Source organism: Fukomys damarensis, unplaced genomic scaffold (genome assembly GCF_012274545.1).
Source record: "Fukomys damarensis isolate Sample0158 unplaced genomic scaffold, DMR_v1.0_HiC HiC_scaffold_19, whole genome shotgun sequence".
Lineage (NCBI taxonomy): Eukaryota > Metazoa > Chordata > Mammalia > Rodentia > Bathyergidae > Fukomys > Fukomys damarensis.
In genome coordinates this window covers 50277818-50291512 of record NW_022900931.1, presented here as the reverse complement: position 1 = coordinate 50291512, position 13695 = coordinate 50277818, and the positions used below count along the sequence as shown (strand labels likewise).

At 39.5% G+C, this 13695-nt stretch overlaps 1 protein-coding gene across 1 annotated transcript; it reads right to left on the bottom strand.

The window, feature by feature from the left end:
• Positions 1–6559: 6559 nt before the first annotated feature.
• Positions 6560–12007, bottom strand: LOC117286901 (Fc receptor-like protein 3). The gene is made up of 5 exons (XM_033765972.1): positions 11823–12007; positions 7700–7812; positions 7104–7172; positions 6785–6816; positions 6560–6700 (listed from the first exon to the last, which is right to left on the bottom strand). The coding sequence occupies exons 1-5, from the start codon at positions 12005–12007 to the stop codon at positions 6560–6562; spliced, it is 540 nt and encodes a 179-aa protein (XP_033621863.1).
• Between the last annotated feature and the right edge of the window lie 1688 nt (positions 12008–13695).

Sequence of the window (13695 nt, the reverse complement as noted above, 5' to 3'; positions counted from 1 at the left end):
TTTTAATCACAGTGGCTTTGTAGTATAGTTTCAGATTGGAAATTATTATACCGGCTGCCATGTGTCTGTTGCCTAGGATGGCTTTTGCTATTCTAGGTCTCTCATGGTTCCAAATAAACTTTTGGATTCTTCTTTCTAGTTCTGTGAAGTACAGTGTTGGAATTTCAATTGGCATTGCATTGAATCTGTATAGCAGTTTTGGTAGCATGGCCATTTTCACTATGTTGATTCTTCCTACTCAGGAGCAGGGGATATCTTTCCATTTTCTTATATCCTCTTCAATCTCTTTTTTCAGAGTGCTGTAGTTTTCATTGTAGAGGTCTTTTGCTTCTTTTGTTAGGTTGATTCCCAGATACTTCATTTTTTTGGGTGCTATTGTGAAAGGAATTGTTTCTCTAATTTCTCTGTCAGGGAGTCTGTTATTTGTGTACAAGAAGGCTATTGATTTTTGGGTGTTGACTTTGTATCCAGCTACTCTGCTGAAAGTGCCAATTAAGTCAAGAAGTCTTTTGGTGGAGTTTTTTTGGATCTTCAATGTAGAGTATCATATCATCAGCAAACAATGATAGTTTAACTTCTTTCTTTCCTATCTTTATTGCTTTAATTTCTTTCTCTTGTCTAATTGCTATGGCTAATATTTCAAGAACTATATCAAAGGGGAGTGGTGATACTGGGCCTCCTTGTCTTGCTCCTGATTTTAAAGTGAAAGTTTTCAGTTTTTCGCCATTTAATGTGATGTTGGCTGTTGGTTTTTCATACGTATAGGTTGTCAGATTCAAAGTTATCATACAGATAACATCAACAACAAATGTGTTAGACATTTTTTTATAACAATATCAACCATTTTAACAACATGACTTTCCTGTACTCTCTTTCCTAATGGAAGCTAGAGTTCTGGTAGGAATAGGCACAGGAGTCACAGGAATCTCAACATCAACACACTTCTATTACTGCCTATCCAAAGAGGTAAACAAAGACATAAAAAGGTAGCTCACTCTCTGGTCACCCTGCAGTCCCAAATCAGTCTACTGACAGGTATGGAACTCCAGAATAGATGGGCCCTAAATGCAGTAACAGCAGAAAGAGGGTGAAGATGCCTCCTATTGGGGAAGAATGTTGCTACTTTGTAAACCAACCTGGCATTGTTGGAAACAAGGTAAAGGAACTCAGGGAGCACATAGAAAAACATAGTAAAGACCTGGACAGACTACAATCTCTGCCAGGATACTTTGACCAGTGGTGTCCATGGCTCTTTCCCTTCCTGGGTCCCCTCACTATTCTCTACATAATCCTACTTTTTGGACCATGTCTGTCCCATTGTTTTCAAAATTTCTTGCAGGAGTGTATGCAAGCCTTTACCAAACTGACAGTTGGTGAATGCATTATGGCCAGTTACCAGCCCCTCACCATGGAGGACCACATCACTGTCACATAAAACCTTATCCATCACCCCAGTCCCTTAGCAATACAGGCCCAAAGCAGATACATAAAAAGAGACCTTTCCCCCTATTCCATAATAACAAGAGTCTGAGATGATAGAGCTCTCTGCTAGATAAAATGGCTCCAACAGCCCCACATCATACATGGCTCCTCCTTGTGGAAAATAAATCACTCCCAGGAAACTATAACCTAATTTTCCTGGCACAAAGCTCTCCTGCTTACAGTCCTTCCTGCCACTAAGTTCAAGCCTGCCAATCAGTTCCATCCTGGTCACTAGCACCAACCTATCACCTGCTTACATACGATGCTCTCCCAAACCCTTATAAGCCTCATCCCAACTGGGTTTGCTCCCTCTCACCATTGTTAGAAGCAGCCCAGCAGCTCTTTCCCCCTAATAATAAGCTTTGCCTCAGGTGCTTCTGTTTTGGCTCATTTTCTTTCAACTTCCTCATATTGTACATAACACAAAAAATTACCCTAAATGTGCAATAGACCTAAATGTAAAAATAAAAGCTATAAAAAGCTTACTGAAAAAGAATAGGAAAATTGGGCTGGGCGTGGTGGTGCACACCTATAATCCCAGCACTAAGGATACTGAGGCAGGAGGATCACTGTGAGTTTGAGACCAGCCTGGACTACATAGTGAGTTCCAGGTCAATCTCAACTACATAGTGAGACCCTGTCTCAAAAAAGCAAACAAACAAACAAAAAAGAATAGGAAAATAAGTCTACATAGAGTTCCAGGTCAATCTCAACTACATAGTGAGACCCTGTCTCAAAAAAGCAAACAAACAAACAAAAAAGAATAGGAAAATAGTTTTTTTTACTCTGAAGTTAACAAAACTGTCTCATATAGGAAACAAAAAAACAATATAGTAATTTGGACTATGTCAAAACTAAAAATATTTGTTCTTCAATAATAGTAGGAAAATGAAGTTATAAATAGGAAGAAAATGTTTGCAACATATAAATGAGGCCACAATATATAAAGAATCTGTACAACTCACTAATAAAAAGACAAACTTCCCAATAAAGAAGAGGTGTAAAGTTTGGACAGATAATTCACAAGAAGATCTTCAGAAAGTCCATAAGGAGTTGAGGAGATACAGAACTTCATTGGTCATCAGGGAAATTAAAATGAATACCGCAACCAGATAACATCATACTATGGTATACTCCATACTCATTAAAGTGGCTAAAATAAAAGATTGAAAGTTGTCAAATGTTAACACAGATGTAGAGGCACTGTGACTATCATATACTGCTCATGGGATGTAAGATGAGGTCGCCATTCAGGAAAGACTAAGGCAATGACTCAGCAATTACACGTTAAGGTACCTGTCAAACGGCAATGTGACCATACTTCCTCACAAAGTTTTATATATAGCAAGTTTTATTTTCAATAATAACAAGTGAAATGACCCAAAATAACCCTCAGCGGGTCAATATCTCATCATAATGCAGTACATTTTTACAATGAAATATTACTCAGCAATAAAAATTGATACACTGAGAATACATGACACAGCATGACTGATTCTCAAATATTTTTTCTTTCCTGAGACGTTAGGTACAAAAGAAGCCATATTATATGATTCCATTTATGCACATTTTTGGAAAAGCGCCCAGTGACTGGGAAGGAGAGAAGTGCTGTGTAGGGGGCAAGGTGCTTTGGGGATGCTAGAGGTATGTGAGATCTTGACTGTTATGTGGTTTTGTAGAGGTACACATTTGTCAAAACTCATACAACTGGGGCTGGGGATTTAGCTCAGTGGTTCTGCTGCCTGACTCATGAGCACAAGGACCTGAGTTCAATCCCTGGTTAAAAAAAAAAAAAAAAAATCATACAATTGAACACTTTACATAGGTATTTTATAATGGAGGAGGAGGAAAAGAAGAAAGGGAAAAGAAAAAAATAAGAAAAGTAGGGAAAAAAATGGAATGAAAGCTTTTGTAAATAAGAAGGAAGAGGAGTAGAAGGGAGGGGAGAGAATTGGGAGAAAAAGAGGGATCATGTAAGGGTACAAATTCCCTATGGTAAATGTGATTTTTATGCATATTAAATTGTAACAATAAAATTAATTTTTTTAAAATGTGTGCTTTATTGTGCATTGAGTTTTAATAAACATAAACAAATGGAATGTAAAGAAATAAATTATAGTAATGCCCTTTAACATTGCTATCTCTGCAGTTACTTTCTTGACTTGCTAGAAACATAATTTCTTCTTGGAACTTCTCCAAACACACCTCAGACTCACCCTGACTGCTTACAGGTACTACTATTTGCTCTTATTTTGAGGATCTGGATAGGGAGTTCTGGGAGGAGGTCTCCGGTTCACACAGAGGTAGTTTGTGTCAGAAGAAATTGAATGTTCCTTTTCTTGCTGGTTTAGATCCATAATTTCCTGGTGTTCTTCATCCCCAAGGCTGCTAAGCAAGGAGCTACCTTCATCACTGCAGAATCATCACTGCCCGGAGGAGAATGAAGGTTGAACCCAGAGGACTCTGCCTCATTCCTGTCTCCTTCCCCCAGCCTAGAGCTATTTTTCCCTTGCATAGGTCAACAGGGGAACTTTTCTACCTGTTATGAGCAGTCTTTCCAGTAGTTTTCCTATGGCAGGCACAGAGTAACATGGCTTCCTCTCCTCGTATAGAACAGTTTTATTCTTCCCAGAACCCCCGGTAGGAAGGCATTTGGAGTGTATTTGAAGTTCATACAGGCTCCACCTATATACACTGATCTCTGTAGAGGCCAGGCCCACCTTTCTTAATTGTGTTTTGAACCGAGTCATATGGGAGCATGACACATAACCTCCTCTCACATAACAAAAAAAAATGTATTCCCTCACTAAAAAGAAAATGAATTTTTGCTCCTCAGTGAATTAGCTTGCTAGTTGAATTCATTAGTCCAATATTAAAAACTTCAAATTGGATTGCATTTCGATACATGCTATACTTTCTGTTGTCTAAGCTATTGATACCCAAGGGGAAAAGAATAAAATCTGAAATACACTTCATGCTTTTATATGCTTGAGTTATTTTCAAGGTTTGAAAAGCACTGTTGTGTTATTTACATGAGGTGATGAACAATGGTGAGTATAAAGTCAATGAAGTCTATAAATCATACCAGTTGGTGCACAACAGTGAACATACGGGCCTTTCTTTTTTAGGCCTAAAGATTCCAAAGCTATAAAAAGTTTCATGTCGTACCAGATGATCAAGGCTAACAGTTTCAGTTATTTCCTTTCCACCTCGGAGAAAACTGTAAGTAAAAGTAATCCTGCCAATTTTCCTGAAATTTAAGCACGATGCCATGTTTCTTTTTACTTCAATGACAGACACTCAGTGTTTGCCAGTTAACTGAGGGTTAGATGAGAAGTATGTGAGCGGTGGGAGTGATATCCAAGCTTACTGGTTGATGCTCTGTTGTCTCTGCATCCACTGCCAGCTCAGGGACAAGGGCTCCTGAGTGAAGATGAGCTTTTCCACCCGAGTCACATGAATCATCTGATCCACTGGTTTGCTGCTGATTCTTCAATAGATCCAGATAGTGAGTGTTCAAGTGAAGCAGTAAAACAGCTGTTACTGATGGGGGGAATGTTCTATCCTGTGACAAAGGAGGTATCTTGAAGATCACAGCTTCTTTCTGGTTGGAAATGTCATCTGTTTACATCTATCCTATCCATCTGTCTATTTGTTATCTGTCTATCTATCTATCTAATAACACTATTTTAGAAGCTCACTATTCATTAAATAGAATGACTTATTTTTAAAATAATGAATGTTTCAGAAGAAATAGCACACATGTAGATAGACAGTGTTATGACTGGTGTTCAGATGCACCCCCCGCCCCAGCCTCCTAAAGCTGTAGGGAGGGGATTTTCAAAGGGGGATGAATCTGCAGTGTGTGATGCTGATCTAAAGGGGTGGGGTCAAGGGTGTGTGATTATTAAGTCAGTCCACTGATTGGTTTGGTATAGTTCTGGCTAAGATCAAGGGTGTGCGTACTACACCCCCACCTGGCAGGTAAATATAATGGACATAAACTATAATGGACAGAGAGTGGGCTAACATCCTTTTGTCTCCCCCCTGCTTGCCCTTGACTGCTTGTCCTCTGAGATGCCCTTCTGTCATGCCACCTTGCCTTGGAGCCAGCCAACTATGGACTGAAACCTCTACAAAGTGTGAGCCGAATAAACCTTCCCTCCTTTAAATTTGGGTTTCAGGTATTTTGTTTCAGCCACAAGAAAAGTTAGATAGAGACACATATTACTTCATGTAACATTTGGCACTGCTGGGAAGCAAACTTCCTAAGAGACAGATTAGACAGGGATTCCACACTTTGAGCAATCTCAACAGAGTTTCTGAGAAACTTATGCAAATAACATTAAACTTCTGCATAGACGGGAAGAACCATTTTGATGCAAATTGCATACAGAATGATCATTGAGGGAAGAAATAAAGGATCAACGAAGCAAAACCAAGACAATGAATCAGGGAACCTTCACACTGTTTAGTAGGGTAGATTAGAAGTTCATAAAAGACTAATTCTAAAAATCATTTATACATGCTTAAATCAGCTATTTAGTAAACTGCATATAATTCCCCTTTCACACCACTGTGTGGTTCTTTTGAATTATTCTTGTAGAGAAAAAGCAGAGCACTGTGGCAGTTGAGAGCACAGACTTCAGTGTGGATCAGATCTGGGTTTGGATCCTGTTTTTATTTGCATATGATTTTGCATTAGCCCCTCTATAGGGCTCTGTGTCATTCATAAAATGGAAATGATGATGCCCAGAATTATTTGTGTATTTGCTGTGATTATATAGCCCTTGTGACCAGGGCTAAACCAGTTCCTCCTCTACTCCATGGCCCTGATATCAAGCCTGTTCTTACAGCAATAATGCAGCGCTTGCCCGGATGCTGAGCATTCTATTCCTGGAAAATACACCGACTCTGACAAAGAAGAGGTGGCAGGCCTTTTGCACAGCCTCCCATCCCCGGTATCGCAGTGGCCATGGAGGCAGAGTCTGCGGGAAGAAGGCTGAAGTGTGCTTGAGAGAAAAGGGGAAGGACAGAGCTGTTCCCACAGTCTCTGTGGACCAATCTGAAGAAGGATCTAGTGGCCTGTGGCTGCAGATCCGCTTGAGACATTCTCATAGTCTTCTGTAGTATCTTCTCGGGCACTCTCTCTCCTGCTGGTCTGCTCTGCAAACTCATCTGGGCGTGCCTTCAACTCTGAATAAATAACTACAGGCTCCTGGTGAAAAATTCACAAATAATCAGCACCCCAATATAGGTGAAGAAGAGCACAGAGAACAGGAAACGAGGACACATGGCTCACCTTATTTTTCCAATGCATCCTTGGTGAATTTGCTGTTGGATGGGAAGAGCAAAGAAAAACATTAAGCTCCTCGAGCACTAAGCTAGATACTCTGAATACATGCATGAAAAATTCATGGTGTCTATTCTGTCAGAGTTTATAGGGCAGTGGTGATAGTGTGGAGAGTTAAGAGGGGATTAAATGATTGACATTACCGGAGGAGTAGGAAATGCTTTCCATGTTGGGGCCATACTTGAGATGATTCTGATCAAAGATCCCCTACTGCATCTGATTGCAATGGTCACTTCAGCTATACTTGTCTGTCTGAAACTTATCTCACCTTCATTTCCATTTGTATTCTGGATGCTCTGGATGTGGGAACCAATCCAGTTGGTATTGTCAGGATTTACTGTAAGAAAACAGATGATATTAATAGTTGGCTATAATTAAGAGCCCACACCCCGGACTGTCCTTCTGCAAAGGTTTTGGACTTGGTTTGTTCTTTAGTGTGTGGTGATGTGATGATGGTATAGCCATGTTAAAGGTGATGGTGCCTTTACAAGGTGGACCCCAGTGGGAAGGAGGTAATTACCAGCTCCCTGGCTCACCATGTGGTCTCCTCCTCCCAACTATGTTCCTGCTTGTGTGATACTGTCTTCCATGAGTTCTTCATCAGAGCTGATGCAATGCAATGCCCTGAACCTTCAGAAATGTGAACTAAATAAAACTGTTTCATGTAGCATCTAGCCTCAGGTATTTCATTATAGCAATGAAAAATAGACTAATTCACCTTCCCAGACACCAAGTTCATAACCACTTTTACCCCCAATATAATGCTAGGAGTTTCATTTTTGAATTGAGTATCAAAAGATCCTGGGCTCAATCCTTCCTTCCTCCCTGGATCACCCCTGGATTTCCCTGTCCCTTAGATCTCACCATTGGTGTACACTGGCTGCAGGTCCTTTAAGGCCAGTAACTCATAGTGGACAGACTCCTCCAGATGGATTGTGGCAGGTCCGGACAAGGAAGCCTCCTGATATGCAATGGGACTGTGACAGAAGAAGTGACAATGGATGAAAAATACTCATGAGTTTCATAGAGTCTCAAAAAAATCAATGTCAACAAAGCATGATTCATGTAAATATATCATGGCCACCTCTCCACGATTTTTTATGAAAACATCAGAAGGAATATGGCACAGATGAAGGCCAGGCAACATCATAGGGCAGGGGCAATGTCAGAGGGCAAAAGCCCACAGTGTCAGGTACCTTTGATAGGGTAAAAATTTGGCTAATTTTTAAAATTACCATTCAAGATGTAAATGCTTGGACATTGATATACAAGGACTTCTGCCTTCCCATTGAATTTATTTGTCTTGTTTTAAAAGGTCTCTTTCAATTTCTACCTCATGTGTTAATATTCCACCTTCTATTAAATGCATAAGGGCTCCTCATGTTGTTATTTTTTCTAATTTCATTCATTCTTGCAGTTAATATTGTGAATTCAACAATGCTAACAATTGATGATTGCTTCCTAAGTTAGCAGGTGTTATAGGAGTGGAGGAATGAGAAACAGGGAATGAATGGATAGTAGCCCTATAAAATACAATGTCGTGAAGACCTCAGTGGCCAGTTCTGTGCTAGAGCCCAAGAAGAAATAGGTAAATAAATGTGAACTGCAACATACATTTTCTGTAAAGTTATGTGTGAAAGTGGTTGTCTAATCATATTTTTGAATTTTATAAGAATGTTAAAATGTTCATAGAAAGTCAGTTAAGACATCTTAAAGTGTACGTGATTCCGTGTTCGTGTTTTGTGCAGATAAATAGACTATAAAATGTTGGCAGCACGGAAAGCAGAGACCTCACCTAGGTGTCCCAGTGGCCAAAGCTCCTCCTGCAGAATGAACAGAGGAACAGCAGAGATGAGCGATTTGCATGGGTAGCAGGCTCAGTGTTAGAACATTCTCTCCTAGAAAGCAGATTCACAGCAAACCTTGGGGAATAGCCCCCTCCACCCCCCATGTGAAGTTATAAGTGAGGAAGGCAGGGTCTTGAAAGAATTTGTCCAGAACCACACTTACTCTGAATCACTTAAAAGTCAGTAACAGCAATGTGAAAATCCACTCTAAGTAGTTATAAACAGTGAGACAAGATAGCATTTAACTCGGGGCCTAGGCCTCCTTCCACACCCTCCTCTTTATTTTCACTGCATCCTTATAAACTATAGAAAAGTAGACTGCGAGGCTTAAAATTCAGAGAATTCTAATGATTGGGTGGAGACACCGCTGTAAATTCGGTCTTTTTTCACTAATTGTGACCCCTACAAATCCAGTCAAAAAAACACTCAACTACTTGTCGTGTATGCACATGCTGGTCTTCTTTACCTCTCCTCCACCTGATTTCACCTTCTCTTTCCTCCTCTGACACTTTCTCTGATGCTAATCAAGTGACCTCCTCCATCACATAGAACTGTGAGATATTAAAATTAATGTATTGTAATGATTTATTTCTGTTTGCCCTTAACTGTGTTCTTTATTTTTTTTTAAAAAAAAAGAGTATGCTGCTTGAGGCTGGAAACCTCATTTTAATTTTTTGTCTTCCCAGTGATAGGCCTAGCACTTGAAAATATTCAATGAAAATCTGGTCAGTGAAACAAAGTACAGCATGTACTTTGAGGAGTGACTAGTTGACAATTTTATAAGTCCATCTTTGAGGCCCATGCCATCAGCCTCTATCAGCAGTTGTCCATTGTCACAGAAATCCTGAAATCTTTCTGTACTGGCCCAGAAACATGCTCCCAGTTTTGCATCCCCACCTCTGTTTTATTTTATTTTGTTTTTGTGAGGGGTAAAAAAAAAATATATTGACTTTTATTTTATCCACATGTTATGATATGGTCACACCTGCTGATACAGTTGACTTCTGAGAGCCAAAAAAGGATTTTGTTTTTCCTTTTAAAAACACATATTTCAGCAAGAAGAAACATTTTGATCTCGTGCTTGGAGAACACAAACCACTGCCCATAATAAACACACCAGCCTTGATTCTTATGAAAAAACTGAACCCTGCAGGCCCTGTTCTCCAGTAATAGACTCCTTTGTTAGGAGCATGGGAATGATCTGGGCCTCTTTGACTCTCCTTAAAACAATGACAATTCACATCAATCAACAACCAATATCTTCCTTGGGGGTGGGTTATCACAGTCCAAGGGTGCTTCTAGGACAGTCTATGTCTTCTTTTGTAAAAGCAAAAGGAAACTGAGAGAAGCAGCTATTTATGATGCCAGCTACTCTTCCCTGATGACATCATGCTGAGCAGTTTACCTAGATGTTTCTAGCACCTAAAATTTAGATAGCATTATGACGTGACGAAACTGGGATGTGCAGAGTTTATCTGACTTGCCACATGCCAGGACGTTGGCCAGTTACACTACTGGAATCTGAACGCAAGCAGTTTGTTAGAAAGTTGATAGAATCAAATTTTCACTCTGTCTGATAATTGTTAGTTAAGCATCGCTCAGGCAGGAAGAGCTCTTTACTTTTAGAAAAACCAGAAAGATCTGAGCTTTTTCCTGACAAAACTGCTCGGTGATAGGAGAAAGGGTTTTGCTATGAGGGAGTATACAGTAGGCAAGATTTTTAAGAAAATAAAAAGACACTTTCTGCTTGGCGAATGAACTGTTGTAGTTTCTTAGTGAAATTATTTAAAACAACATTCTTCTAGAGCTGGAGAACAAAACCACCTGGGTCTGTGTTCACATGGGTCACACAAAATCACCATCAGTGTCTTTCCTGCCCTCTCGTGTTGTGCTGGCTGAGCTGCCTGGTTTTTAAGCATTATCAACTTCACACAGAGATCCTAATGTTATCTTCTAGTACATTAAGAGGAATAAGTGACACCTCAGACAGAGGATCAGATGAAACAAAAGAAAATAACTTTGAATGCAGGAAGTGTGGCCAGGCTTCTACAAGTACCTGGGCAAAATGGAGGGCATAAAGGCTAAAGATCTAGGAAGAACCCAGGTACTGCCTAACTCTGACCCTAAGCAGCCACATAGATCTGTAAACTTTTCTCAACTTCCCAGCCCCCTATTTCTTCATCTCTGAAACAATTGTGATAATATCAATTGAAATGGGGCCAGGGTTTTAGCTCAATGGTTCTACCACCTGCCTCACAAGCTCAAGGACCCAAGTTGGATTCCTAGTACAAAAAAAAAAAAAATGGTTGAAATAAACTGAATTTTTCTTATTAAATAGTTAGGAATATCTGACTATAAAATTACATTAATAGATTTTATATGAGTAGTTTTGGGGTTAGTGTTCTCTTTATGTATTTAAAATCATACACATACATTCACAATTTTTGTTTGTTTGTTTGTTTTGTTTTGTTTTTGAGATAGGGTCTCACTATGTAGTGAGACTGACCTGGAACTCACTATGTAGCCCAGGCTGGTCTCGAACTCACAGCAATCCTCCTGCCTCAGCCTCCTGAGTGCTGGGATTACAGGTGTGCGCCACCATGCCCGGTTTACACTTTCACAATTACATGAGTACTTTTATTCAAAAAATATTAATTAGCATTGAAATATCAGTTACTATAAAGGATCAGAAATATGAGACTCATCTATGACCTGAAAATAAATGTAACAGTTTAGAAGACGATATGTAACTGGGATCATTAGTGAAAATAAGTAAAGTTTTCTCCTTTTTTTTAATTAGATTGAGGTCCACCTATTTAATTTATTTATTTTATTTCTTCATTTTTCAGGATGAGCCCCAAGAAAGGAAGGTCAGATGCATATGGCCTGACAGAAAAGTAGAATCCATGTTATACCACATGGGGAAAGGTCAAATAGAAAGTGAAGGGTTAGTAATTCTAAAATCTGAAGTCTTAAAGACTTCCAACCCAAAGCAGTAAATGAGTCCATACCAAGATGTGACTGAAAAATAGAGTGAAAGTTTAAATGTTTAAAAATTTATTGCGGTAAAAGACACTTTGCCATTAATCCTCTTCAAAATACTCCCTTTGTTTCAAACACACTTATCCTCTCTTTCTTGCCACTTTCTTGCCACGGCAAGTCCTCTTTGTGTCCTCTGTTGCACTGCCTTCATGTCCTGAACAGTTGCAGAGTATCTACTTTTCCTTGTCACTGTGGCTTTGGCAAAGATGCAGAAGTCACACGACACAGATCCAGTAAGATGGCAAAGCCTGCCTTTCCACCGGATGGCACTCAACAGCGGCATTCATTGTATTTCTTATCACAACGCCCAAAGATAACTCATGAAAGACAACTCCCAGAACTGCTTCGGAAAGTGCCCAGAAGGATGGAATAAGTGTTTTTGGAGTGAAGGGGGTATTCTGAAGGGGATTTATTACAGTGAGATATGTTTTGTACTGTAATAACTTTTTAATCTAAGCATTCACTGTATATTTCACACACTTCATATATTCAAAGATCCTTCATCCATGCAAAAATATTCAGACTGAGAGAAGAAAACAGCAACAAATGAACAAAAATAAAGACAAGAGCAGATTTCTTGTCAGAAACACAAGAAGTGGAGAAACATCTTTAAAAGTACTGGAAGATAAAAACCGTTGACCTAGAATTCCATGTCAGCAAACTTTATGTTATAAATAAATGCAAAATAAGGACATTTATAGATATACAAAACCTGAAATAATTCATCACCAGCAAACCAATATTACACGAAATATTGAAAAGAAGTACATTGGATAGAGAGAAAACAATACCAGATGAAAATGTAACTATACAATAGGGATAAAGAGTATTAGAAAATGTAGGCACATAAAGTAAATATGTAAGTCTTTTCTAGAGCTAGGGATTGAACCCAGGGCCCGGGCAAATGCTGTAGCACAGAACTACACCCCCAGCACCATAAAAGATAACTGATTGTTTATAAAATAATAATGTAATGAGGAGGAGGAAAGTGGAAGTACACTATGGTAAGATTCACATACTGTAAGTGAAGTGATACAGCATCACTTGAAGATAGTGATAAACTAAAGATTTACAATTTCTAAATCAATGACTAAAATGAAAAAAAACTTCATTACAACTAGAAAACCAACAAAGAAGACCAAATAGAATAATAAAAATACTCAACTGATTCAACAGTAAGTTAAAAAAAAAGATGAGATGAATAGAAAACAAATGGCAAAATATCCTTAAGCTTAACCATACTATTAATTACATTAATATAACACCTCTAAAGTATCAGAATGGTAGAATGGAGGTGTCCAGTACTTGCCTCCTCCATAAAGAAAAAAAAAACAGAGAATAACTTACTGCCTTTAGGAGTGAATAGCTAAAAGAGAATTCTGCAAGAGATGGGAGACCTGTAAAGTACAGAGATTTGGGACGATATAAAGACAGCAGAGTGTACAGCAGCTGTGGCCTAAGCGACTCCCCGTTGCAGGAGGAAAGGTAAATTTATCCAGCAGATCCCACTTAAAGGGTCCAGCAGCCCCAACTACAGGAGAGTTACACAGCCTAACAGGCTTGCTGCCCATTTGAGAAGGTTTTTTGTGTCAGCGCAACAGTCTTGTGTTAGAGAAAAAACTTCCCTTTTCTTCCCCCAGCCCTCAAATCTCAAACTGCTGCAACTTGGTGCCACCTGGAGGAAGAAGCTGTTGTGATCCACCTGCTCTAAGAGACAGAATCCTCTACCTACGCTCATCTCTAGGTCCCCACAAACATTTTACAACACTCACACAAAATGCTGCAGATTTATAAACCCAACTCGGCCAAGTTGTACAGAAGTGATGCCAGCACCCAAGCCCATGCAGTACCCTGTCCTGTGGGGAAAAGATGGTTTATCACAGAAGACGGTGCTGCCTCCAAGACCCTAGGAGCCAGAGTGCTTACCCTCTGGGAGTTTCAGGCATCCCCTGCTCTGCTAAGTGCTTCTGA

Bases quoted from the DNA above. Each gene is read 5' to 3' on its own strand.
- LOC117286901 (XM_033765972.1), bottom strand. From the start codon at position 12,007: ATGCCGCTGTTGAGTGCCATCCGGTGGAAAGGCAGGCTTTGCCATCTT. The intron at 6,817-7,103 runs GTGAGATAAGTT...CCCATCCAACAG, and splicing joins GAATACAAATGGAAATGAAG to CAAATTCACCAAGGATGCAT. The intron at 6,701-6,784 runs GTGAGCCATGTG...ATTTTTCACCAG, and splicing joins GGATGCATTGGAAAAATAAG to GAGCCTGTAGTTATTTATTC.